The sequence below is a fragment of the Pogona vitticeps genome, chromosome 2, assembly GCF_051106095.1.
Source record: "Pogona vitticeps strain Pit_001003342236 chromosome 2, PviZW2.1, whole genome shotgun sequence".
NCBI classification, from domain to species: domain Eukaryota; kingdom Metazoa; phylum Chordata; class Lepidosauria; order Squamata; family Agamidae; genus Pogona; species Pogona vitticeps.
Genome location: NC_135784.1, coordinates 10,215,862 through 10,243,817, shown reverse-complemented (window position 1 = coordinate 10,243,817; position 27,956 = coordinate 10,215,862). Strand labels below are relative to the sequence as shown.

At 46.8% G+C, this 27,956-nt stretch overlaps 2 protein-coding genes across 5 annotated transcripts; both read right to left on the bottom strand.

The window, feature by feature from the left end:
• Positions 1-453: 453 nt before the first annotated feature.
• On the bottom strand, positions 454-13,663 carry LOC110071502 (major histocompatibility complex class I-related protein 1-like). Its single transcript, XM_072987882.2, has 6 exons — positions 13,562-13,663; positions 7,164-7,451; positions 5,519-5,794; positions 3,979-4,263; positions 3,442-3,534; positions 454-2,580 (listed from the first exon to the last, which is right to left on the bottom strand). The coding sequence occupies exons 1-6, from the start codon at positions 13,614-13,616 to the stop codon at positions 2,480-2,482; spliced, it is 1,098 nt and encodes a 365-aa protein (XP_072843983.2). The 5' UTR covers positions 13,617-13,663; the 3' UTR covers positions 454-2,479.
• A 3,136-nt stretch (positions 13,664-16,799) lies between these two features.
• LOC110071290 (major histocompatibility complex class I-related protein 1) lies at positions 16,800-27,421 on the bottom strand. Of its 4 annotated transcripts, none has more exons than XM_078387902.1 (6): positions 27,296-27,421; positions 24,903-25,190; positions 23,098-23,373; positions 20,471-20,755; positions 19,930-20,022; positions 16,800-18,977 (listed from the first exon to the last, which is right to left on the bottom strand). In XM_078387902.1, exons 1-6 carry the CDS (start codon positions 27,348-27,350, stop codon positions 18,877-18,879), a joined length of 1,098 nt encoding a protein of 365 aa, XP_078244028.1. In that variant the 5' UTR covers positions 27,351-27,421; the 3' UTR covers positions 16,800-18,876. The 4 variants fall into 4 exon arrangements, with proteins under 4 accessions (XP_078244028.1, XP_078244026.1, XP_072843960.2 ...); XM_078387900.1 differs by lacking the exon at positions 27,296-27,421 and adding an exon at positions 25,491-27,245; XM_072987859.2 differs by lacking the exon at positions 27,296-27,421 and adding an exon at positions 25,491-27,245 and having other exon boundaries at positions 19,930-20,016.
• Between the last annotated feature and the right edge of the window lie 535 nt (positions 27,422-27,956).

Below are 27,956 nucleotides of genomic sequence, written 5' to 3'. Positions count from 1 at the left end.
CCACTGCCTCCTGGAGTTGGGTCAAATTCATGCTGGTAGCTTCGATGACACTGTCCATCCATCTCATCCTCTGTCGTCCCCTTCTCCTCTTGCCTTCACACTTTCCCAACATCAGAGTCTTTCCCAGGGAGATTTCTCTTCTCATAAGCCGGCCAAAGTATTGGAGCCTAAGCTTCAGGATCTGTCCTTCCAGTGAGCACTCAGGGTTGATTTCCATCAGAATGGATTGGTTGGATCTCCTTGCAGTCCTGGGGACTCTCAAGAGTCTCCTCCAGCACCACAATTCAAAAGTATCAATCCTTCGGTGGTCAGCCTCCTTTATGGTCCAGCTCTCACTTCCATACATCGCTACTGGAAAAACCATAGCTTTGACTATGTGGACCTTTCCTTCTAATTTATGGCGCTTGTGGACATAAAGGGACAAGTGATCCATAGCATTAAGACGCAAATACATTTTGGATTGATTGGAATACAATAATTGGGGTTTTATTTTTTGAAGTCACAGATAGATAAAACTTTATTACGATCAAAAGACCAACCACAGGCAAATGGAAGTTAACGCAACAAAACCTATCCATTTATGAATTCATCATTCTTCCACATATATGCAATTTCTACAACTGTATATTATTGCATATCCTTCTCAATTTGTTCTTAAGCAACAAACATGTTTCATTATTGCAAAGCAATCAAAACACAAATACAGTCATGCCACACTTAACGATTACCCCATATAATAACGAATCTGGTTCACAACAATGTTTTTGTGATCGCAATTGCGATCGCAAAATGATGTTTTAATGGGATTTTTTCGCTTCCTGACGATCGGTTCCCTGCTTTGGGAACCGATTCTTTGCTTTACGACGATCAAAACAGCTGATCGTCGGCTTTGCAAAATGGCCGCCGGCTGCTCAAAATGGCTCCCCGCTGTGTTTTGGGACGAATTCCTCACTTTACAGGCAGTGAAAACGGACGCCACTATGGAGGATCTTCACTGGACGGTGAGTTATTCAACCCATTGGAACGCATTGGACAGTTTTCAATGCGTTTCAATGTGCTTTTTAATTTCGCTTTACGACGTTTTCGCTCTACAGTGATTTTGCTGGAACAAATTAATGTTGTTAAGTGAGACACCACTGTATATATTAGCTGAAAGTAGTGGTCAATATCCTCACCGTGCCTCCTGTAAGCACAGCCATCTTGTGCACGAGAGGAAACAACTTCTGAGTGATACTGTAAAATAACGTCAGCAAATTCCCCCATTTCCTGAGAAATACAATGTCACAATGCTACAGCTCAAGCTCTGTTTCAGCTTGCTGCCTCCTGCCGGCCAGCTTGCCTTTGGACTGTCTTTCCTCCTTCCTCCATCCTGTCAGGAATGTGTCTCCTTAGAGACGACATTCCATTAAGGGAAGGAGCCAAACTGTCGTTCCCAACGCCCAACACCTTTCCATTCCTGGCTGGGTGATATTGAGAAGGTGAGTGACTGGGCAACTTTGGGCAGGCTTCTATCCCTCCATTTCCAATTGACTCACCTCTATAAGCTGAAAACTCTTTAGCCGTGAACTTTGAACCTTGCACATCACCCTGACCAAGTAGGACACACACTCAAAGAACCAAAAATAGCAGATAAAGCCCTTGTGGCGAAGACCCTTTCTTCAACCACTTTCACCTTTGCCCCCAAGGATCACAATTGGGTAACAGATAAAACATATGTTTAAAAAGAATAAAAAGCTATAAAACAAAAGAAATACAAAAAAAAGACAATTTGTACTGATTTAATGCCAACTCCCAAAAGACTTTCCCATAAAACAATAAAATTATGAACTAGCTAATCGTTTTACTACTTAATGGCTGGGCTGTTCTAAATCACCATGGCTAAATTTCCTTCATCCATCAAAGAAGGTTATAAACCTTCCATCTTTTTCTCCTCCTCCAGTGCACCCACATACCTTCACCCCCCCCTTTCTATAACTTACAAGTGTCTGCTTTGTGATGGCATCATTTGTCATTCTTAGGTGTGAGCTTTTTTCTCCAAGGCAAGATCTTGGTCTCAGGCCCAGACAGAACGCCTGCAAACTCTGGAAAACAAGTACTACAGAACCCATATCCTCACACGTCCTGCCCAGGTTTTGCAAGTCCGACAAAAAGTTCTCGAAGACTCAACGGCTGGCTTTTGCAATATGTATTTTGGTGCCCCTTAAAGGCCTTACCCAACGGTGCCTTTTTTATTTCACTTACATACTGCGTACTTTTGCATGAATGTGGAAAGCTTCTGTATTCTTCAAGACAACCACACTCTCCGGAGGACGATGACTACGTCTTCCTGGAAATGCCAGTTAATTCCACAACTCCAAAGGACCGGTTTGGGGTTTGCCTGGCGGGTCCTACGAGGATGCCAGCAGGATGGCGCTGGCCACGCCACTCCCGCCTAATAAGGTTTCATTTCAGGGTCCCCGGAGAGCCTTTCAAACTGTCCTTAGTGTTCCTGCTGGATCAAAACATGTCGTCGCTTTCGGGGTGGATTTATGTCCCGCATTTCTTCTCTGAGGGCTGGAGGGCTCCTTTTTCGTCGGTGTCCTGGAAAGGAGAAACAGTTTGGTCTTCACTCTCTGGTGGCTGTTATTCATCTTAATTAAATGCAATTCCCTTATGCGGTTTTTACACATTCCATTTATTGTAATGTGTTTAAATTATATTGATGTCTTTCTTTCCTTTAGAGCAATTTTACTAATTGCACCTTTCCCTTAGTGCTCTCAGTATCAGGAAGATTAGAAAGAGTTCACTAAGTCAATAACGGGGAGCTGGATAAATCAATAGATAAACAGATTAGATCACACAGGTACACAGAAAGATGAGGTGAGATGGATTGATGCTGGAGATATATGTAAGAAGAACTCTGGTTTTAAATTATGGGGTGGACTAGGTGACCTCACTTTGCCATGGAAAGTCACTATTCAGATCGCTGTAAGATGGTTCTGGCTTGACAGCACAGAACAGAACTAGATGACCTTCTAGATGACTTTACAGTGGACCCTCGACTTACAGACGGCTCGACTTACAGACTTTTCGAGTTACAGACTTCTCTGGCTGCAAAATTTAGGTTTGACTTGCAGCCGGAGAAACGACTTACAGACCAGAAAAAAACCAAAACGGAACAAAAACGGCCATTTATGGATTAATTGGTTTTCAATGCATTGTAGGTCAATGGAGACTCGACCTACAGACATTTCAACCTGCAGCCACCGTTCCAATACGGATTAATTCCATAAGTAGAGGGTACACTGTACTTTCTAGCTCAAAAAGACCATTAGACGACAGAGGGGAAGAAAGAGAAAACCAGGAGAAAGCTGACGATAGAAATACTTCTCATTCCTGCCTGACCAAGGACTGTAACCTATCCTTCCTCCCACCTCCTACCATGCCCCACACCAGACTCACTTATGGTCATGACGATGACGATGATCAAAGGCACAACCAGGAGAACGAGCCCGAGGATCACACCAACCATCACCCACAGACTGATCCCTGGGACTGAAACAGGAGAAGAGAATGAAATGTTATGATAGGATATCAAACCAATCCCCCTTGCTCTCAGGTGGGTTGAGAGGGCTGCCTGTCTTCAAAGATGAGGCGTCCAGGCCAGGCATCGAACTAAGATGGTGCTGGTGGTGCGCTTCTGAGGATCAGCCTACCTCCCTCACATTCACCCCCACCCCCAGGAAAGACTATCTGTGATCTGATCCACCTTCAGGGCCTTTCCTGTATTCCCATCCATGGAGCCCTCCTTAACGTCCTAGCCCAGGATCCTGTTCCATTTACTTCAGACAGGCAGTCATTTTCTCCATTCAGGAAGGTGTGTGTCCGTTGCATGGCTGATGGCACAAATGTTTCCGCAACCAGGTGTGCCACAGACACCCCTCCCCGGAGATACTGGCCTTCAACTGGCCGCCTTCCTCGTCCCTTCCAGATTCTTACCAGGCTGCTCCACAGCTGGGTCAGGATCCCCAAGCAGGCTGTCGTGCTCCACGGTGCATTGATACTGGTCCCGCTCCTCTGGGTCAATCTCAATACTGAGCCAGGTGTGGAAGGTCCCGTCCGAGTTAGGAACCACGTTCCCGCGGTGGGTCTCGGCTTCCAAGACCTCCCCGTTCTTCCTCCACGTGGCGTCAATCGCCTTAGGGTAGAAACCGTGAATGTGGCAGACGAGGGTCTCGGCACCATCATGGCCCTTTTTGTGAACCACCTTCACATCTGGAGCCACTGCAAAAACAGCAATCTCTTAACCTGGACTCCTAAATCAACGCAGCACTGAATGCTGTTTTGATCCCTTCCCCACCTTAAAAGGTAAGCAGAAGCAGAAGGAGATATCTAGTTGCCATCAGCTTGCTTTTAAAAAAATAGATTTTGGCTATTTCCGGATGCACAAAAAACTGACTCTCTGCCTGCCAAAGTTGCCCAGTCTTTGCAGCAGGAGGCAAATATATATTGCTGTTGCCTTTTATTTGTGCCACGAGTTGAGTCCTTATTTTCTCAGAGCTTAGACTGTGACGTTTCAAAGGTACGTCTGCTTCTTGGTTCTGGGTAGCCAGGTTGCCCTTCATCTTCCCGATGCTTAATTCAATGCATTGCCCATCATTAATGAGTCTTACCCAAATGCCTGCTTCTCTCTCTTGGCACGGTGGAAATAAGTCTGTAAATGCAGAGCCTGGCAGAATATGTTACAAGGCCCTTCTAAGCATGTTTTGAAAGTCATCCCCTGAACATAACTTTGTAACTATCGGTTGTATTGCAATCTAAATTTTGGAAAGGAAGTAGAAACAACTCAAATAAGGAACCATTTATTTTTTGGGGGGGGGGGCTGGTTTGGGGAAACCTGGGAGTGAGATACCACTTTGCAAATTAACAAGAAGCCTGGGCAGCATAGATTGATGGCTGAAATGTTGGGGTCTGCCCCCACTCTCACTGCCAGCCACAAGCCCCCCATTTCAGAGACTGGGTGACTTTGACCACAGGAAGAGGAAGAGGATGGACCAGGGCACAAATGGTGGTGGCAGGAGGATGCCACCAATGGGAGAATGGGCGACGTAGGGTCTCATCCTGTGATTACTAAGGAGCTGGACAAGGGGGGATCTGCAAGACAATGTTGCAACAGGTGCATTTCAAAAACCAAGCAGACATCAAGTCTCAGAGGGTGCAGGAGAGACGTCTGTGCAGGTAGCAGTCCTGAATGAGCAGAAGAACTGCCAGAACACACACACACACACACACACACACACACACACACACACACACACACACACACACACACACACACACACACACACACACACACACACACACACACACACACACACACACACACACACGGCTTTTGTCATATCTGGAACTGCAATTCCCAGAATGAGTTGGCTGGGGGTTTCAAAGATTCAGAAGGAGAAAACAAATTTTTTTCCAGGCTATGCCTTTCCAGACTTCACTCCTACACAAATTGTTCTGGTCGTGTCTCCAGCCTCACCTCTTCCCTGCAGTTCCTTCTTGTCAAATTTTAGAAGTTGGCGCAACATGCCGATGCATTTCTCTTCCAGGTAGTGTTTCGAGCGCTGGGTGCGTCCCGGCTCAGATTCCCATTCCCTTTTGTACTCCTGGCCAACAGGATCGTAGGCTGTCCAGGTCAGGGAGTCCTTATCGAAGCTGAGGGCCTCCTTCCCATCATAGCTGAACTTGTTGAACCCGGCCTTGAGTCCATCCTGGCTCAGTTCGCAGCCGAACACCCATTGGAGGGTGTGGAACCCTTTAAAAAAGTAATGTTTAGGATAGGGTTGGGTTTCCAAGAAGCAGCCATCTTAATCTGTGGAAGCGGATCGGTCAAACAACATTCCCACGCCCAAACAAATGAACCCACCTAGAAACAAAACAAAAAAGCAAACAAAGAAGCACAAATTAAAAGAAAAAGAAGACATCATTGCACTGAATGGATGAAGTGAACTCTTGTGGCCAGATGGTGCTGTTTCTGAACTTAGGGAAGCTCCAACCAGCAAAGTTACATTGAGGGAGGGCTCCTCACAGATGGCTCAAAAGATCTTGTTCTCTCACTCAGCCAAGTCAGTTCTGGCTTATGACCGTCTCACTAATTAGGGACTCAAAACTGGCTTCCTTAAATGAGTTGGTCCATCTCTTTTCCTGCTGCTTTCCAGACATGGTGTCAAAAAGACCAATAAGGGGATTTGAGATCAAATCGGGCCTGAACTCTCTCCAGAAGGAAAAAGGATGAAACGGTAACTCTTGTACTTTCAGCACAGCACGAGAAAACAAAACTCACCGGGAGAAACCATGATGTTAAGGAACAGGCAAAGAGAACAGACCAAGAGAAGGTTAAATGAGTCAATAAAGGAAGCCACGATCTTGAGTTTTCATGGAAAGGAGATTTCCCTTTCGATCTGGTCGGGCTTTTAGTTTAGAAAATACAGTGCTGCCTCGCTTAGCGATCGCTCCGTGCAGCGACAAAATTGATTAGCGATGGGGTTTTGCCCATCACTGGAGCGATCGCTTAGCGATGGACCCAATGGGAAAAAATCACTTTGCGATGATTGCGGGGAAGCAATCACCGCAAAGCGATCTTTTAAAAACAGCTGTTCGGCGGTTCCAAAATGGCCACCGCAAAAACAAAATGGGCACCGCTGTTTTGCCTCGCTTAAGAGGCACCCAAAATGGCTGCCGCTATGGAGGAATTTCACTTTAAGGTAAGTTTTTAGCACTTAGGAACATATTAAACGCATTTTAATAGTTCGTATGGGCTTTTTAAAATCGCTTAGCGATTAAATTGTTTAGCGACATTTTTTCCTACACGGATTAACATCGCTAAACGAGGCACCACTGTACTACGTACATCGAACAGAAGTCTTCCCACACCAGCTACTCAGGGGAATGCCCGCCTCGTGCTTAGCTGAACACCCCTGAGTGGTTCTCCAGATGTCCTGCTACAGTGGAAGGGTACACTCTGGGGAGGTGGCTGAGACCTTTCACAGGATGTACCCTGCTTCCCAAAGAGGACCCAAATTCTCCATTTCTGTACCCAAAATTGGAAGTGATCAGAAATTCCCTTCCTGTTCTGAAAAAATTGCAGGCACACGATGGGAGCCTGGCAGACACTCCTTGTGCACCTCTGCTGTGGTTGTAGCGACCCATCACCGTCCGGATCTGCCACTTCAGGATGTGCTCAGTGTTTCTGGCATTTCGGTTGAGCCAGTCCCAGTACTGGGTATCCACCTGGATCATCTCCTCCATCCAGGGCTCCCGAGGCTGCCCTTTCTTCCCCTCACTGTCATAGTAAGCAAAGAGTCGACCATCCAAGTGTGCCGTGACAATGAACTGGGGGAACCCCACGCCGGGTTCAGACACAACCATGAAGCGATAGTGGAGGGAGTGTGAAAAGGGGGAGGGGGAGGAACCTGGAAACAGAAAAAACAGACAAACATCAACAGTCTATCAGGAGTGAAACTTCCAACACAATCCCCATTTGTCAACAGAGGAGTTACTCCCAACGGATCAGAGGCTATGGGCTGCTTCAGTCCATCAGGGTGGCTGTGATGATCACCTCCTTGAGGCAGCTACGTTTTGTGCCCTCACAAAAGTTCTAGTTGTTTTCCCTTTACTGGCACTGGTGGATTACATCTTTCCACAAAATAAATGTTTGATCAGACACTTGGATGGTGAATGCAAACAAAACTTATTTATTAAAGCGAAGCCAATTTAATAATCACTGAAGTTCTTCACATATACATACCAGGCAAGACCTTTCAGAGCATTCAGGAGATAATAAGATGGGTGTACTCGTTGCTACTTCAAAGCAACTTACCAAACTAGTTTCCTCCTTCTGCTCCTGAGCCAAACTATTTTTTTATTCTTTAGAAGCATAAGATCAGCTTCTGGATGATAATTAGGCTGACTTCCAAAGAGAATTTTTCCCTCCAGGCTTCCCTCTGCTACTGTATCCATTTCTGCTGCAGTGGGTGATTCCTGGCCCCCTTGTGAGCGTATAAGTACAAAAGAATTCTTAACATGCTCTATCAAATGTAAACCCTCTCTATATGTCAGGCCTGTATCAGTCATAGACCTCTCTGCCTGTTCAGGGGTCAGTGTAGTACAATCCTTAAAAGAACTATCTTCCATCTGTTCCTTAATACAGGAAGGATCATTAGGGGTTTTCAAAATAGCCTCATTAGCCATTTTGGTTATCTCATGGTTCTTTTCTAACTTGGGGCATCCCTGGATAGATTCAGTGGCTAGGAAATCCATTTTTCCTTCATGGATTGTTAATTGGTCTCTCAGGGAACCTGTTACTTCACAAACACTCTGTGCATGCTTAGTGAGATCTCGCCCAATTAAACAAGGTGCAGGAATTTGATCAGAAATTGCCACGTCCCAATTTCCGATCCAATCTCTATAGTTTATTTTCACTTTAGCCATGGGTAAAATCACTGGCATAGAACTTATTCCCTTGATGGTAACAGTCTGGTTTGGGAGAATTTGCTCTTTAGGAATCACCTCACGATGACAGAGGGTTATCTTAGAACAAGTATCAACCCCACATGCATAAGACTTTCCATTAATAAGAATCCTCACACCAGGCTTATGAACTAAAATATCTTCTGCCTTTACTAGAAAACACTGAACGACCTGGGCTAGTGGCAGATCAGAATGTTCTGTCGTGCTGGTTGCCATGGAGACAGAACCACCATTGTTACAACCTTCAGTAGCTTCTGCAGTTTTTAAGCAGTATACTTTCTTGATCTGACCATCATCCCTCCCATTATTAACCTTCCCTCATTCTGAGGAGATCTGTTAAAACTTCCTCAGGGTTCTTTTGGTTCTGAGAGGTAGGCCGTGCTAATTTAGGTGAAGTACTATCCTGGCTGCCTTTTCCTGATGCTTCGCTGAGGTAATTTTTATTAAAGGGTTTCTTATAGTTGTCCCAGGTAGGCCTGTTAAATTTTACCTCAGAGAATCGGGGGTTTTGAATCTCCCCATTGTAATTTGCTGTTTCACCTGCTTCTAATAGATTTTTAGGATTTTTGTCCTTAACTAAATAACACAATTCCCCAGGCAAGATAGAATAAAATTGTTCCAACCCAATCACATTTTTCATCTGCTCAAGAGAAGTGACATTTTCACATTCCATCCATTTCTCCAAATATTGCAGCAGTTAACCTCTAGCTGAGAATAAGATTCCTCAGGCTTTTTGGTCAGGGAACAAAATTTTCACCTCAGGTGTTCTGCATTGATACCAAATCAAGAAAATACCATTTTTCTGTATGTTTCAAAATCTCTAGTCTGCTCCAGAGGCATCTGAGAATAGAACTCAGCTAAACCTCGACTTATTTGTTATCTCAAAACCATCATCCTTTCATCATTGTTAACATTAAAGTCCCAGCATGCCCTTTCAGATGATATGAGGAAAGATTCAGGGCAGTCTCATTTTCTATATTGGGGAAATTTCTTTAAGTCAATTTTTGAGAGATTTCCCTCATTTGAGTAGTTATTGTTATTACTACAGTGATGCCTCACATTACGAGCACTCCATTTGATGACAAAATCGCATGACGTTGAAGATTTTGTGATCGCAAAACGATGTTCCCTATGGGGGAATTTCACTTTGCGATGATCGGTTCCCTGTTTCGGGAACCAATCATCGCAAAGCGATGATTTTTTAACAGCTGATCGGCAGTTTCAAAATGGCCACCAGGTAAACAAAATGGCCACCCGCTGTGTTTTTGCATGCATTCCTCACTGCACAGGCAGCGAAAAAGGCCGCGTTGTGGAGAATCTTCACTGAACGGTGAGTTTTAAGCCTCTAGGAACGCATTAATTGGGTCTTAATGTGTTCCTATGGGCTTTTTAAAATCGCATGACGACGTTTTCGTTTGACAGCGATTTTTGCGGAACGAATTAACGTCATCATGCGAGGCACCACTGTATTATTGTTTTGAGCAGCCAATTCTAATCTTTTCATTTCCATTTGAAATTCCATTTGTTTTAACTCCATTACTATGTTTTCTTGCTCAGCTTTTTCTCTCATCTCTAGAAGTCTTTTTTCCTGCTCAAGTGCCATTTGTCTGGCCTCTTGCTTTTTCTAATTCTAATTGGTTTTTCATAGCTAGCTCATCAGCTCTGGCTTTTTCTTTCTCCAATTCTAATTGCGTTCTCATAGCTAGCTCCTTCAATTTAAATTCCTGTTCCAGCTTCCACTTTTTCAGGTACTGCACCAGCCACGATGTTTCTTGGTCTGAGACAACCTTCTTGCCTCCAGACACAAAAGAAATTCTGTTTTCAAGCCTCTGCTTTTTATGTTCCTTTCACCTCAGACCTCTTCTGACCCTGGCTTCTACTCTTTATTCACAAGTGCACCCAGAGCCTTGGAGTTTAAGCTAGCCCACTGGGTCTGTTCAAATTCTGAGGTAACCGCCAAAGGAATTTTCCCTTCAGAGTCGTTCCCTATCTTAGTCCATCCCAGATCCAGCATTAGAAGCCTCGCCACTAAGCTTTACCACTAAAGCTCTAGCAGGTAACTTCTTTACTAGACCTCTGACTAAAAGGTACCCTTGACGCAAAGAAAATTCACTTTTAACTCTGGCTTGACTGGATTTTTTCAGATCCCGCCACTGGACACCAATTGTGACAAGCACCTCCTTGAAGCACCTATGTTTTGTGCCTTCACAAAGGTTCCAGTCATTTTCCTTTCACTGCCACCAGTGGATTACCTCAATCCACAACATAAATGATGTTTGATCAGACACTTGGATAGTGAATGCAAACAAAACTTATTTATTAAAGTGAAGCCAATTTTAATCATCACAGAAGTTCTTCAGATGTACATACTATTCTCTTGCCATATAATTTCCACCTTCTCTATCTATTTATCTTAACCAGTCTCTAACTCAGTTTCTATTTCTTCTGCCTCTGCCTCTGACTAAATCACCAACTCATTCCTGACTGACTCTGACTGACTGACTCCTGCTCTCAGGCTGTGCCTTTTAACCTCCCTCTCGGCTCTGCCTCTCAACCATATTTGCATAGAACATGAATAATACATGACTTATACCTAACAAAGGGTGAACGCTACAGAAAGTGTCTGATCAAATGTCAGTTATTTTGTGGATTGAGGTAATCCACTGGTGGCAGCGAAAAGAAATGACTGGAACCTTTGTGAGGGCACAAAACGTAGGTACCTCAAGGTGATCGTCACAGCCACCCTGGTGGGCTGAAGCAGCCCACGGCCTCCGATCCATCGGGAGTAAGTCTTCAAGGTGGGCGTGGTGTTTTTACAAGAAACTCACCAGGGGGAAAAAAGAGGCTCTACATAAATTGAAATGTAATTGGTGGGATATATGAAAAACGTTTGGGTTCTTCAAAATCAAGAGGAATAGCAAGTTTGACACACACACTTGTCTCATGTCATTCATTTTGGGGAGAAAGGGATAGGAAGAGTAGGGTGAAAGGAGGGGGCCCCCTCCAGGCCAGAGCCCAGGCTGGCTGAGGAAGTGGTCACCAGACCCATCAGTCCCAGGAGGAAAGGGAGATGAGGAGACCGGGAAGTCTTGACAGATCCAAGTCACCCTTCAGTTGGAAGGAGCAAGAGACCCGGGTCTGCATGAGGGCAAAATTAAGCAGGAGGGGGGGAACCTGGAAAGGGGAAGACGCCCAGGTCCACATATTTTGGCACCAGAAAGGCTAACCAAGGGGTTCCCGGGGGGAACTTTGGCAAATCAGAACCTACTCCTTAAGATCCAGGGGTTTGGGGAAGCTGGGCTACAAAGCCAGGTCTTCCCCAGTTTGGACTCGGAAGTTGGAGCCCTGATTTCTCAGAGGCACCACTGAGGACACGCGAGGTGGCCAGTCTCCCTTCCGCTCCCTGTGCCTCCTTTCCCTGCCTGTCAGCCTCTCGCTTCCATGCAGCCCTTTCTGCCCCGGGCTCAGCTTCCTTTGTTCCTCTGCACAGGAAAGCCGGATCACAGAAGGAGTCCCCTCAGTTTCCTGAAGGACCCGCCCTGGGCTCAGCCACGCTCTGGGTCGAGGGGAAAAGCCACTTTCCCCAGCTCCAGCTTCTTTTCCCACCATGTTCACCACAGACTTGTAAGTCTTTGTACAAAAAAAAAAAAAAAGACATAGATCCACATGCAAATGAGAGCTTGAGCTTTAGGGGTAGGTTTGGTTAAGGAGCAAAAGAACATAAGAAGAGTCCTGCTGGATCAGGCCAAGGGCCCCTCTAGTCCAGCTCCTTGTATCTCCCTGTGGCCCCACCAGATGCCTCTGGGAGCACATGAGACAACGAGATTCCTGTCTCCTGATCCCCGTCCCCTGGAATCTGGTCTTTTGAGGTACCTTCAATTTAAACCTTGAGATTATACATCCCCATTGTGGCTTGTAACCTGCAATGGACTTCCAGAAATCTCTACAATCCCCTTTTCAAGGCATCTAGGCCAAATGCCACCACCACATTTTGTGGCAAGGAGTTCCACAGACTAACAACACACTGGGTCAAGAAATGTTTTCTTTCTTCTGTTCTAACTCTCCCCACCCTTCATTGGAGTGGATGTCCCCTGGTTGTGGTATTCCACGAGAGGGAAAAGGGCTTCCTTCTGTCCACTTTGTCCATCCCATGCACAGTCCATGAGAACTGATCCCATCATGAAAAACTCTAATCATGCCAAAAGAATAGGTTTTGCTCTGACAAACTTAGTTTCACACACACAGACAGACACATGCACACACACACCAACAACGTTTGTTGTGATAGCTGCTCTCGGTTGGCGGCTGCCACTCCCCAGAAAGCACACACACACACACACACACACACACACACACCCGTATCTCCTGTTTCTTCCCAGAGAAAGCCACCTCCTCCCAGGAAACATAGGCGAAAAACCCTCCACTCGCATCAGTGGCTTCTTTCTTCACACCCTTCATGCCTTCTGAGGCCATGCAAAATGGAGATACAACCCAAAACGCCACCGCCACCCCGATTATGTCCTCAGTGCAATTTGAGGATGGAATTTTAAACACGACAGAGTTGTTGTGATCCCCTGAAAGGGAAGAGGGGATGCAAGCTTCAGGGTGCTGCAGGGCTCCTCGGCAGGGTCTCCGGATTCTCCTTCCCTGACAGGTTGGCAGCTTTGGGAAGCCAGGTGCCTCCCGAGGCAGCTGCGACGAAACCCGATGAGCAAAGCTCTGTCCGAGCTTCACTTCTCCGTGGAGAGGGAGACTGGGTTGCAATCCCCGAAAAGCTCCGCCGAGAAGCGACCGGCTTGTCTTCCGAGGGGGGCAGGCACTTTTCGGGCGCCTCCCACCCAGAGGCCCTCCGCCCACCCTCTGGGTCTCCTGGGGGGCGCGGGAGGCAGAGGAACCCCAAACCCCATTGGAATCGCGCCCCACAACATCCTTATCCCCCCCCCCCCCGAGATCTACACTGTTTTGAAAGCCAGGGAGATCCTGCAAGAACCCGGCGCCTCTCCTCACCAACCCCTCCCCTTGGGGGAGAAAGTGGACCCCGGAAGCCTCTCACCGGAGCTGCCCCCCAGCAGGAGGGCTGCCGCCCCCAGGATCCACAGCAGCCCCATCGGCGGCGCCCGCAAGACTGCCGTGGGAAACTCCCGGCTAAGAACCGGGTGGGGACCCGGAAGCAGCGCCAGGATTGGCCGGCCAGAGAAGAGTCCTCCAATGGGGGGAAAATGCAGCCGGTTGCTGGGCAACGGAATTACACCTCCTCCTCTCAAAGAAGCAACATGTTTGAGGCACAAGGAAGTGGAGCGAAATGAGATCAGTTTTCCTTTTGATCCTGGAAAGCTCCGATGGGGAAACTGCTCGCCTTCCTCGGGTGGAAAGTGGTGTCCTGGACGGGAGCAGCCCGGTCCATGGGGGGAGTCCTTGGGCTTGGCCCTCCCCGTGGCTGAATGAGGCGCCTGCCATTGCCAGCCAATCAATCAATCAATCAATCAATCAATCAATCAATCAATCAATCAATCAATCAATCAATCAATCAATCAATCAATCAATCAATCAACATGTCCAGGACATGAAAGGGACCTCTTTCTGCCGGCCAAGGGAAGGACATGTGTTGAGGTGTGGCCTCTCCCCCCCCCCAACTCACAGCAGAACGGGAGGGAAATGGCGCTGCTTTCCCCCAGAGGCCCGAGAGGGCTACTTGACAGATCAGAGGTGCATTACACATCTGGATCTTCAAGAAGCTTCCTCACTTGTCCCCGTTGGCCCCCCCATCTGGATCCCTTTTCTCTAGTTAACTGGGATCAGCTGAGGAGGGAGAAGCCCCTTTCAATCAATAAGGAAACCTCCTTGCCTGTGATGTCCTCGACTTCCTTTGTAAATGAGTGAAATACCTTGGAAAGGCCTCTGGTGCTGGGAATTCCCTGCCCTCCCGCCTGAAGGAGGCAGAAAAAGGAAGAAAGGCAGAAAGGCAGTGCCCTGGAAGGAGATCCAGGCATCTGACCTCCTGGCACAGAGCGCAACACTCCCAAAACGAAACAGACGTGGCGCAGTGGTTAAAATGCTGTACTGCAGCTAAAACTGTGCTCACGACCTGGGGTTCAAATCCCAGGTAGCCGGCTCAAGGTTGACTCAGCCTTCCATCCTTCCGAGGTCGGTAAAATGAGTACCCAGCTTGCTGGGGGGGGGCAATGTGTAGCCTGTATAATTAAAATTGTAAACCGCCCGGAGAGTGCTTGTAGCGCTATGGGGCGGTATATAAGTCCAATAAATAAATAAATAAATAAATAAATAAATAAATAAATAAATAAACAAATAAACAAATAAACAAATAAACAAATAAACAAATAAATAAATAAATAAATAAATAAATAAATAAATAAATAAATAAATAAATGGCTGGGGTTGCTCCAGGAACACAAATCACGTCCAGGGCCATATCTCATCACATGTCTCAAAGGTGATAACGGTCAATGTTTTCTCCATTTTCACTGAACTGACACCAACTTTCCAAGAAGACTCTGCAGGAATTCTACCGTTAGACCCACCCGTGCTAGGTATTCACTGAAATGAGGGCTGGAGCCCCTGAAGTCTAGATGTTCTGTGTGATCCTGATAAACTGGATGTGGAACGTGTTCAGCTTCCTCTCCTAACATGCACAAAGGGTCCAGGACTCACTGCACTACAGGAGTGTGCTCAGGACACAGGCTTCATAGACCTGGATCTTGGTATGTGCCGTCAGCTTCTTATTGAGCCATACTCTCTTTGTGAGCCTAGAGAACATAACTACAAATTTCTTGTTGTTTGTTGTTTAATCGTTATGTTGTGTCTGACTCTACATGACCCCATGGACCAGAGCATGCCAGGCCCTCCTGTCTTCCACTATATTATCCTTGCGGTAAAACACTGAGAGTAGCACTAAGCATTTGTAACAACTGACTGGTAAATATTGTGCCAATGCTTTATCTTTCATGCCTCCTATATCTGAGGTGGAAGGTCCGAGGAATCCCAAAGCGAACTTGCATTCACAAAAACAATCAGCTCCATCTGTGGCTGAGTCCAAGGGGATGCTCAAGGAGGTCTTGAAGGGTTGGAGGGACAGGCCCTTCCCCACGAGCAGTGGGTCCTCCCCCCCACCTTGGGTCACCCGGGTGTTCTTGGACTGCAGTTCCTAGAAGCCTTCCAAACCAGCTCTGCTGGCCTGGGTTTCTGGGAAGAGCTGTCCAGGAATTCCTGGGTTCCCCAAGGTTGGTGTGATTGGGTTTAGTAAAGAGACTGAGCAGTTCCTCTCTTTCGGTGTGCATGAATAACAGAGTCTCATTATTTCCTTTCAACTCTTTCTTAACATTAACTTCAGGGGGTGCACATCAACCTCAATAGGGTCAACTGTGCCAACATTCAATGGGGACTCAGTCCAGGACAACATTAATTCTCCACCTAACTTTCCTTCTTTTACCAGGGGTCTCGTCCAAACCGCTCCTGGTTGGTAGGTTTTCTCAAAGGAGTGTTGCGGACTGCACAAATCATCCCACAGCACGGGTGGCGTGCCCAATCTCCGTCCTGCTTGTATTTGGTAGGTATAGGTCCCAGACGAACCACTTTCCTCCAAGGACCTCGTCCATGTGGGAAGACAACCACTGTCCATTCTAAGGGGTCCGGTAGCAATCCTTCAACCTTTACATCTGGTGAGTCGGGTAACAATCCTCCCACTTTTGAGGTTGGGAAAATCAGATCATAATCCTCTAGTCTTCACATTCAGTTCCCTTCATCCTCTCTTTGTCCCAGTCCTCCTCTTTCTCTCTCCCTCTCCCTCTCTCCTTCTTTACTGGTACTCTAAAGACCCAAGACCCTCCTTCATCTCCTTCCTTTTCCTCTTCCCAAATGGACAACTGTTCTATCTGCTCCACCCATTTTTTCTCTGACACCAGAAAAACCTCTACCTCCCTTTCCCCCGACTTACCTCCACCTCTCTTTTTTCCTTGACACTCAGATCTTTCATCCCTTCCTTCACACCCACTGTTGTCTCTTTTTCTTGGGTCTCAAGAGTTCTCTTTCATTTATCTCTATCACTCCTTCACAGTTGTGAACCACTAACTAGAGAACCGACAGGGAATCCAAAGGTCATCTAGTCTAACCCCCTTCCTTTTGGCAGAAAGAAGCTGCTGCTCCAGCATCCCTGACACCAGTCTCCTCCAGCACCACAATTCAAAAGCATCCATTCTTCGGCAGTCTGCTTTCTTTATGGTCCAGCTCTCACTTCCATACATCACCACTGGAAAAACCATAGCTTTGACTACGTGGACATTTCCTTCTACTTTATGGTCTTGTTGGACATAAAAGGACAAGTGATCCATAGCATTGAGAAGCAAATACATTTTGGATTGGTTACAATACAATAATTGGGCTTTTATTTTTTGAAGTCACAGATAGATAAAACTTTATTACGGTCAAAAGACCAACCACAGGCAAATGGAAGTCAACGCAACAAAACCTATCCATTTATGAATTCATCATTCTTCCACATATATGCAATTTCTACAACTGTAGATTATTGCATATCCCTCTCATGTTTCATTATTGCAAAACAATCAAAACACAAATACATTCGTGCCACACTTAACTATTACCCCATATAACGACAAATCCCGTTCACAACAATGTTTTTGTGATCGCAATTGTGATCGCAAAATGATGTTTTATTGGGCTTTTTTCACTTCCCGACGATCAGTTCCCTGCTTCGGGAAGTGATTCTTTGTATTACGATGATCAAAACAGCTGATCGTCGGCTTTGCAAAATGGCTGCCGACTGCTCAAAATGGCTTCCCTGTGTTTTGGGATGAATTCCTCACTTTACAGGCAGCAAAAACAGCCACCCCATGGAGGATCTTCGCTGGACGGTGAGTTATTCAGCCTATTGGAATGCACTGAATGGTTTTCAATGCATTTCAATGGGCTTTTTTATTTCGCTTTACAACGTTTTCACTCTACAGCGATTTTGCTGAAATGAATTCACATCGTTAAGCGTGGCACCACTGTATATATTAGCGAAAAGTAGTGGTCAGTATCCTCACTGTGCCTCCTGTAATTACAGCCATCTTGTGCATGAGAGGAAACCACTTCTGAGTGATACTGTAAAATAACGTCAGCAAATTCCCCCATTTCCTGAGAAATACAATGTCACAATGCTACAGCTCAAGCTCTCTGTTTCAGCTTGCAGCCTCCTGCTGGCCAGCTTGCCTTTGGACTGTCTTTCCTCCTTCCTCCATCCTGTCAGGAATGCGTCTCCTTACAGAAGACATTCCATTAAGGGAAGGAGTCAAACTGTCTTTCCCAATGCCCAATTTCCATTCTTGACTGGGTGAGATCGAGAAGGTGAGTGACTGGGCAATTTTGGCAGGCTTCTATCCCTCGATTTCCAGTTGACTCACCTCGTTAAGCTCAAAAATCTTTAGCCGTGAACTTTGAACCTTGCACATCACCCTGACCAAGTAGGACACACACTCAAAGAATCAAAAATAGCAGATAAAGCACTTGTGGCGAAGACCCTTACTTCAGCCACTCCCACCTTTGCCCCCAAGGATCACAATTGGGTAACAGATAAAACATATGTTTAAAAAGAATAAAAAGCTATAAAACAAAAGAATTACAAAAAAGACAAATTGTACTGATTAAATGCCAACTCCCAAAAGCCTTTCCCATAAAACAATAAAAGTATGAACTAGCTCATCGTTTTACTACTTAATGGCTAGGCTGCTCTAAATCACCATGGCTAAATCTCCTTCATCAATCAAAGAAGGCTATAAACTGTCGTCCATCTTTTTCTCCTCCTCCAGTGTACCCACATACCTTATCCCCCTTCTATAACTTGGAAGTGTCTACTTTGTGATGGCATCATTTTTCAGTCTTCAGATGTGGCCTTGTTTTTTTTTCTCCACAGCAAGATCTTGGTCTCAGGCCCAGACAGAACACCTGCAAACTCTGGAAAATAAGTACTACAGAACCCATATCCTCACATGTCCTGCCCAGGTTTTACAAGTCCGACAAAAAGTTCTCGAGGACTCAACGGCTGGCTTTTGCAATATGCATTTTGGTGCCCCTTAAAGGCCTTACCCAACGGTGCCTTTTTAATGTCACTTATGTACTGCGTACTTTTGCGTGAATAAGGAAAGCTTCTCTATCGTTCAAGAGAACCACACTCTCCAGAGGACGATGACTACGTCTTCCTGGAAATGCCAGTTAATTCCACAACTCCAAAGGATTGGTTTGGGGTTTGCCTGGCGCATCCTGGGAGGATGCCAGCAGGATGGCGCTGGCCACGCCACTCCCCACCTAATAAGGTTTCATTTCAGGGTCCCCGGAGAGCTTTTCAAAGTGTCCTTAGTGTTCCTGTTGGATCAAAACATGGCGTCGCTTTCGGGGTGGATTTATACTCCGCATTTCTTCACTGGGGGCTGGAGGGCTCCTTTCTCGTCGGTGTCCTGGAAAGGAGAAACAGTTTGGTCTTCCCTCTCTGATGGCTGTTATTCATCTTAAGTTCAATTCCCTTTATGCGGTTTTTAGACATTCCATTTATTGTAACATATTTAAATTATATTGATGTCTATCTTTCCTTTAGAGGGATTTTATTCATTGCACCTTTTCCTTAGTGCTCTCAGGATTTGTAAGATTAGAAAGGGTTCACTAAGTCAATAACAAGGAGCTAGCTAAATCAATAGATAAACAGATTAGCTCACACAGGTACACAGAAAGATGACGAGAGATGGATTGATGTTGGAGATATATGTAAGAAGAACGTTGGTTTTAAATTATCGAGTGGACTAGGATGCCCCCGCTTTGCCGTGGAAAGTCACTATTCGGATCGCTGTAAGATGGTTCTGCCTTGACAGCACAGAACAGAACTAAACGACCTTCTAGATGACTTTACTTTCTAGCTCGAAAAGGCCATTAGATGACAGAGGGGAAGAAAGAGAAAACCAGGAGAACGCTGATGATAGAAGTACAGTGGTGCCCCACATAACAAACGATTCGTTTAACACATAGCGATGTGTTTTTTGCGATCGCAAAATCGATTGCATTGCGATGTTTTCTAACAGCTGATCGGCTGTTCCAAAAAGGCCGCTGGGTAAATAAAATGGCCGCCCGCTGTGTTTTCGTGCCCTTTCCTCGCTTACCGGGCAGCGAAAATGGCGGCTGCATGGAGGATCTTCGCATAACGGTGAGTTTTTTGCCCAGAAAATCATGTCTAACGTGTTTTAATGCATTCCTATGGGATTCTTTATCCTGCATAGCGATGAATTCATATAGTGAGGATTTTTCCGGAATGGATTATCGTTGCTATGCGGGGCACCACTGTACTTCTCATTCCTGCCTGACCAAGGACTGTAACCTATCCTTCCTCCCACCTACCACCATGCCCCACACCAGACTCACTTATGATCATGATGATGATGATGATCAAAGGAACAACCAGGAGGACAAGCCCAAGGATCACACCAACCATCACCCACAGACTGATCCCTGGGATTGAAACAGGAGAAGGGAATGAAATGTTATGATAGAATATCAAACCAACCCCCCCTTGCTCTCAGGTGGGGAAGAGGGGGCTGCCTGTGTCTTCAACGATGAGGCGTCCAGGCTGGGCATCAAACTAAGATGGTGCTGGCGGTGTGCTTCTGAGGATCAGCCCCCCTCCCTCACATTCACCCCTACCCCCAGGAAAGACTGTCTGCATTCTGATCCACCTTCAGGACCTTTCCTGTATTCCCATCCACGGAGCCATTTTGAATGTCCTAGCCCAGGATACTGTTCTATTTACTTCAGACAGGTAATCATTTTCTCCATTCAGGAAGGTGTGTCTCTGTTGTATGGCTGATGGCACAAACATTTCCGCAACCATGTGTACCACAGACACCCCTCCCTGGAGATACTGGCCTTCAACTAGCCTTCCTCCTCATCCCTTCCAGATTCTTACCAGGCTGCTCCACAACTGGGTCAGGATCCCCAAGCAGGCTGTCGTGCTCCACGGTGCAATGATACTGGTCCCGCTCCTCTGGGTCAATCTCAATACTGAGCCAGGTGTGGAAGGTCCCGTCCGAGTTAGGAACCACATTCCCGTGGAGGGTCTCGGCTTCCAAGACCTCCCCGTTCTTCCTCCACGTGGCGTCAATCGCCTTGGGGTAGAAACCGTGAATGTGGCAGACGAGGGTCTCGACACCATCACGGCCCTTTTTGTGAACCACCTTCACATCTGGAGCCACTGCAAAAACAGCAATCTCTTAACCTGGACTCCTAAACCAACGCAGCACTGAATGCTGTTTTGATCTCTTCCCCACCTTAAAAGGTAAGCAGAAGCAGAAGGAGAGATCTAGTTGCCATCAGCTTGCTTTTTAAAAATAGATTTTGGCTATTTCCGGATGCACAAAAACTGACTCTCTGCCTGCCAAAGTTGCCCAGTCTTTGCAGCAGGAGGCAAATATATATTGCTGTTGCCTTTTATTTGTGCCACGAGTTGAGTCCTTATTTTCTCAGAGCTTAGACTGTGACGTTTCAAAGGCACGTCTGCTTCGTGGTTCTGGGTAGCCCGGTCGCCCTTCACCTTCCCGATGCTTAATTCAATACATCGCCCGTCATTAATGAGTCTTACCCAAACGCCTCCTTCCCTCTCATGGCACAGTGGAAGTAAGTCTGAAAATTTATATGTATTTTTATTGTATTATTTTTTTTATGTTGTTAGCCGCCTAGAGTGGTCCTGACACGACCAGATAGGCGGGATATTAAATAAATAAATAAATAAATAAATAAATAAATAAATAAATAAATAAATAAATAAATAAATAAATAAATAAATAAATAAATAAATAAATAAATAAATAAATAAATAAATGCAAAGCCTGGTAGAATATGTTACAAGACCCTTCTAAGCAAGTTTTGAAAGTCATCCCCAGAACATAATTTTGTAACTATCAGTTGTATTGCAATCAAAAGTTTGGAAAGGAAGTGGGAACCCCTTGAATAAGGAACCATGGGGATTTTCGGGGGGGGTTGGTTTGGGGAAACCTGGGAGTGGGATACAGCTTTGCAAATTTTACAAAAAGCCTGGGCTGTGGGGGAATGCCCCTCCCCAAAGTTGCTAAGCTAATGGCTGATTCTACTGTAGTAGAGCAAACTCTCCTGGATGATGTCACAGCTTCTTCTGAAAGGAGGCATGGCTATGGATTCTTCACCAATTCTTCCTCTTTTTCACAGTGATAGGGAGCTAACTTCAAAACCTTTATTTGGGCCAATCCTAATGGTGTGTTGGCGCTGCGGGCTAAACCGCAGAAGCCTGTACTGCAGGGTCAGAAGACCAGCAGTCGTAAGATCGAATCCATGCAACAAGGTGAGCTCCCGTCACTTGTCCCAGCTCCCTCCAACCTAGCGGTTCGAAAGCATGCAAATACAAGTAGATCAATAGGGACCACCTCGGTGGGAAGGTAACAGCGTTCCGTGTCTAAGTCGCACTGGTCATGTGACCACGGAAGATTGTCTTCGGACAAAACACTGGCTCTATGGCTTGGAAACAGGGATGAGCACCACCCCCTAGAGTGGAACACAACTGGACAAAAATTGTCAAGGGGAACCTTTATCTTTACCTAATGGCATTATATAACCATTGTCCTATCTGAACTCTGTCAACTATATGTATACTGGTTTTTGTGGGTTTTTCAGGCTCTTTGGTCGTCTTCTGAAGGTTGTTCTTCCTAACGTTTCGTCAGTCTCTGTGGCTGGAATCTTCAGAGGACAGTGAAGATGCTGGCCACAGAGACTGCCGAAACGTTAGGAAGAACAACCTTCAGAAGACGACCAAAGAGCCCGAAAAACCAACAACAACCATTAGATCCTGGCCATGAAAGCCTTCGCAAATACATATCTGTATACTGTCAACAATCTGAGAGCTTGTAAGGTTAATAAAACACAGTCCTCCTGGGGGCAGGGGGGTCTTATTTGAGGTCCTCTTCTACTAGTTGCATATCAGGAGCACTGCTGGCAGACATCCCTGCGTGTGTGGTGAGTTCCTTAACTAGCCCATCAGCCTTCTCATTTCATGACCCCACACTGGGCAGCACAGATTCATGGCTGAAATGTTGCGGCCAGCTCCTGCTCTCTCTGCTGGCCACAAGCCCCCCATTTCAGAGAGCAGGTGATTTTGGCCACAGGAAGAGGAAGAGGATGGACCAGGACGCACCTGGCGGAGGGAGGAGGATGCCACCAATGGGAGAATGGGCAATGTGGGGCCTCACTCTGTGATTACTACTGAGCTGGACAAAGGGGGGGGGTCTGCAAGACAATGTTGCAACAGGTGCATTTTAAAAACCAGGCAGACATCAAGCCTCAGAGGATGCAGCAGAGGCATCTGTGCAGGTAGCAGTCCTGAATGAGCAGACAACCTGCCAAAACACACACACACACAGAGCTTTTGACATATCTGGAACTGCAGTTCCCAGAATGTCTTGGCTGTGGGTTTCAAAGATTCAGAAGGAGAAAACAAAATTTTTACAGGCTGTGCCTTTCCAGACTTCACTCATACACAAATTGTTATGGTCGGGTCTCCAGCCTCACCTCTTCTCTGCAGCTCCTTCTTGTCAAATTTCAGGAACTGGCGCAACATGCCGATGCATTTCTCTTCCAGGTAGTATTTGGAGCGCTGGGTGCGTCCCGGCTCAGACTCCCATTCCCTTTTGTACTCCTGGCCAACAGGATCGTAGGCTGTCCAGGTCAGGGTGTCCTTATCGAAGCTGAGGGCCTCCTTCCCGTCGTAGCTGAACTTGTTGACCCCGACCTTGAGTCCATCCTGGCTCAGTTCACAGCCGAACAGCCACTGGAGGGTGTGGAACCCTAAAAAAAATAGTAATGTTTAGGATAGGGTTGGGTTTCCAAGACGTAGCCGTATTTATCTGTGTAAGCAGATCAACCAAAGGGCAAAGACAAAAGCCAAACAACATCTCCCCCAAACAAGCAAACCAACCCAGAAACAAAAAAGGAAACAGAGAAGCACAGGTTTTCAAAAGACATCATTGCACTGCATGGATGAACTGAACTCATGTGGACAGATGGTGCTGTTTCTGAACTTAGGGAAGGTCCAACCGGCACAGTTACGTCGAGGGAGGGCTCCTCACAGATGGCTCAAAAGATCTTGTTCTCTTGCTCAGTCAAGTCAGTTCTGGCTTACGGCCGTCTCACTAATTAATGACTCAAAACTGCCTTCCTTAATTGAGTCAGTCCATCTCTTTTCCTGCTGCTTTCCACATATGGTGCCCAAAAGACCAATAAGGGGATTTGAGATCAAATCAGGTCTGAACTCCCTCTAGAAGTAAAAAGGATGGAACGGAAAGTCTTGTACTTTCAGCACAGCACGAGAAAACAAAATTCACCAGGAAAAACCATGATGGCAAGGAACAGGAAAAGGGAACAGACCAAGAGAAGGTTGAATTAAGTCTATAAAGGAAGACACGATCTTGAGATTTCATGGACAGACTTCCCTTTCGATCTGGCCGGGCTTTTAGTTTAGAAAATACTATGTACATCAAACATCAGTCTTCCCACACCAGTTAATTTCAAGTACAGTGGTGCCTCACTTAACAATGTTAATTGGTTCCAAAAAAACATCGCTATGGGAAAACATCGTTAAGTGAAACACCATTTCCCATAGGAATGCATTGAAAACCGGTTAATCCGTTCCAATGGGAACGGATTACCGTCCTTAAGCGAAAATCCCCATAGGAAACATCGCTAAGTGAAACAATGTTTCCCCCATCGGAAAGCTATTGAAATACATTGATGATTTGGGTGATTTTTTCCCCCTCATTGAAAAGCATTGGACTGTCCGTCCAATGCTTTTCAATGAGGGGAAAACAAAAAATCACCAAAAATTAACGAAGACTCAGAACAAAGTCAAACTAAGTGTGCATAGGTTTCACAAGGTGGACTAACTATTCCAAGCATTTAAAACAGGTTTCAAACATTTTAAGATAGTTTTAAATGAGCAAAAACGGACATCGTTAAGTTAAATTCCCCCATAGAGAACATTGTTAAATGATGCAGAAAATTCCTCAAAGAAACCCATCGCAAAGCGAATACATCGTTAAACGAAGCAATCACTAAGCGAGGCACCACTGTATCAGGGGAATGACTGAGTCATGCTTAGCCGCAACCCCCTGAGTGGTTCTCCATACGTCCTTCTCCAGTGGAAAGGGACACTCTGGGGAGGTGGCTGAGACCTTTCACAGGATGTTCCCTGCTTCCCAAAGAGGTCCCAAATTCTCCATTTCCCGACTCCCAAAACTGGAAGTGATCAGAAACTCCCTTCCTGTTCCAAAAAACATGCCAAGCACATGATGGGAGCCTGGCAGACACCTCTTGCGCACCTCCGCTGTGGTTGTAGCGACTCATCACGGTCCGGATCTGCCACTTCAGGAGGTGCTCGGTGTTTCTGGCATTTCGGTTGAGCCAGTCCAAATACTCGGTGTCCACCTGGATCATCTCCTCCATCCAGGGCTCACGAGGCTCCCAGTTCTTCCCCTCAGTGTCGTAGGAAGCAAAGAGTTGACCATCCAAGTGAGCCGTGAGAAGGAACTGGGGCCGCCCCAAGCCGGGCTCGGACATAACCACGAAGTGATAGTGGAGGGAGTGCGAAAAGGCTGAGGGAGAGGAACCTGGAGGGGAAAAATGGGGAAACATCAAGAGTCTATCAGGAGTGAAACTTCCAAAAGAACCCTAATCTTTTGTCAACAGAAGACTTACTCCCGATGGATCAGAGGCCGTGGGCTGCTTCAGTCCATCAAGGTGGCCATCAAAGAAAACCTGTGAGTCAACAGTCACAGGACCGGATCTAAGACACGTGAACCAGCATGGATGGGTTCTAGCCCAGGATGGCCACCACTCTGGAAACCTTTTTACTTTTTAGGGAGGAAAGAAAACCCGTTCGTTCTCTTACAGAAGGCCCCGCTGCTCACCGGAGGGAAGAGAGGATGTCAGGATAAATGATGAACCAAACAGATGAGGGATGGGGAGGAAGATGCTCCGTGGATGCTTACGGTTCGGATGGGCAGAGCCGGGCTTGATGGAGACAGAGGATCTGATTGAGGCGAAGGCAGCTTCCTCCATCTCTACTTTCTCTTTTGGATGGGGGGTATTATGAGGGACAGGCTAGAAACCACACCTGTCCATCACAAATGGAACCCTGATGTAGCAACCAATGGCTGAACAGAAGGGGCGGAACCAAGGAAATATAAGAAGAGAATGGAAGACAGTTAAAGATCAGTTGGGGATTTCAGTTGGGGATGAGAGAGAGAGTTAGAGTTAGGATTTCAGTTAGACAGGAGTTAGGGGCTTCGGTTACTGATAAGCTAGGACAGTTAGTCAGGAGTTAGAGAAGGAGTTAGGTAGTTGGAAGAATTTGTTTTGGAAAGAAACACTGGGAAAGAAATGTACGGTGGTGCCCTGCATAGCGACGTTAATCTGTTCCGGATAAATCGTCGCTATCTGGAAACGTTGCTATATGGGGCAAAGAAACCCCATAGGAACGCATTAAACCCTGTTTGAGGTACCTTCCTTTTAAACCTTGTGATTATACATCCCCCTTTTAAACCTTGTGATTATAATCACAAGGCTTGTCACCTGCGATGGACTTTTCCGCCAGAAATCTTTTGTCCAATCCCCTTTTCAAGGCATCTAGGCCAAATTCCATCAGCACATCCTGTGGAAAGGAGTCCCACAGACTAACAACACACTGGGTCAAGAAATATTTTCTTTCTTTTGTTCTAACTCTCCTCACACTCCACTGGTTCTAGTATTGTGTGACAGGGAAAAGAGCTTCCCTCTGTCCACTTCATCCATCCCCTGCACAGTCCATGAGAACTGATCCCATCATGAAACACGCTAATCATACCAAAAGAATAGGCTTTGTTCTGACAAACTTAGTTTCACACAGACAGACAGACACACACACACACACACACCACCACCACCACCGTTTCCTGTTTCTCGGTTGGCAGCTGCCTCTCCCCCCCAAAAGCCGCCCCCCCCAGGATCCCCTGCTTTCTCCCACGGAAAGCCACCTCTCCTGCAGGGGAAGAGATACAGGGGAGGAAAACCCTCCACTTGAATCAATAGCCAGTATCTCTTCACACCCTTCATGCCTTCTGAGGCCGTGCAAAATGGAGATACAACCCACACCACCGCCGCCACCCCTGATTATGTCCTCAGTGCAATTTGAAGATGGAATGTTAAACACGATAGAGCTGTTTTGATCCCCTGAAAGGGAAGAGGTGATGCAAGCTTCAGGGTGCTGCAGGGCTCCTCGGCAGGGTCTCCGGATTCTCCTTCCCTGACAGGTTGGCAGCTTTGGGAAGCCAGGTGCCTCCCGAGGCGGGGGGGGGGGGCTGAACCCTGCCATGCAACCCGTTGCAGCCACAGCGATGATGATCAAAGCTCTGTCCGAGCTTCACTTCTCCGTGGAGAGGAAAACTGGGTTGCGATCCCCGAAAAGCTCCGCCGAGAAGCGACCGGCTCGTCTTCCAAGGGGGCAGCACTTTTCGGGCGCCTCCCACCCAAAGGCCCTCCGCCCACCCTCTGGGTCTCCTGGGGGGCGCGGGAGGCGGAGGAATCCCAAACCCCATTGGAATCGCGCCCCACAACATCCTCCCTCCCCAGATCTACGCCCTTTCGAAAGCCAGGGAGGTCCCGCAAGCACCCGTAGCCCCTCTCTCCCCACCCCCTCCCCTTGGGGGAGAAAGTGGACCCCCTGGAAGCCTCTCACCGGAGCTGACCCCCAGCAAGAGGGCTGCCGCCCCCACGATCCACAGCAGCCCCATCGGCGGCGCCCGCAAGACTGCCGCGGGAAACTCCCGGCTAAGAACCCGGAAGCGGCGCCAGGATTGGCCGGCCAGAGAAGAGTCCTCCAATGGGGGGAAAATGCAGCCGGTTGCTGGGCGACGGAATTACACCTCCTCCTCTCAAAGACGCAACCTGTTTGAGGCACAAGGAAGTGGAGCGCAATGAGATCCGTTTTCCTTTTGATCCTGGAAAGCCCCGATGGGGAAAGTGCTCGCCTTCCTCGGGCGGAAAGTGGTGTCCTGGACGGGAGCAGCCCGGTCCATGCGGGGAGTTTGTGGACTTTGGCGCTCCCCGTGGCTGAATGAGGCGCCTGCCATTGCCAACCAATCAACCAACCAACCAACCAACCAACCAACCAACCAATCAATCAATCAATCAATCAATCAATCAATCAATCAATCAATCAATCACTCAATCAACCAACCAACCAACCAACCAACCAACCAACCAACCAACATGTCCGGGATATGAAAGGGACCTCTTTCTGCCGGCCAAGGGAAGGACATGCATTGAGGTGCAGACCCCTCAAATCACAGCAGAATGGGAGGGAAATGGCGCTGCTTTTCCCCAGAAGGCCGAGACGG

Bases quoted from the DNA above. Each gene is read 5' to 3' on its own strand.
- LOC110071502 (XM_072987882.2), bottom strand. From the start codon at position 13,616: ATGGGGCTGCTGTGGATCCTGGGGGCGGCAGCCCTCCTGCTGGGGGGC. The intron at 5,795-7,163 runs GTGCACAAGGAG...ACTTTTTTAAAG, and splicing joins TCGCTACAACCACAGCAGAG to GGTTCCACACCCTCCAATGG. The intron at 4,264-5,518 runs GTGAGGCTGGAG...CTGTTTTTGCAG, and splicing joins GAAGGAACTGCAGGGAAGAG to TGGCTCCAGATGTGAAGGTG.
- LOC110071290 (XM_078387900.1), bottom strand. From the start codon at position 25,641: ATGGAGGAAGCTGCCTTCGCCTCAATCAGATCCTCTGTCTCCATCAAG. The intron at 20,756-23,097 runs GTGAGGCTGGAG...CTGTTTTTGCAG, and splicing joins GAAGGAGCTGCAGAGAAGAG to TGGCTCCAGATGTGAAGGTG. The intron at 20,023-20,470 runs GTAAGAATCTGG...CTCCTGTTTCAA, and splicing joins CCCAGTTGTGGAGCAGCCTG to TCCCAGGGATCAGTCTGTGG.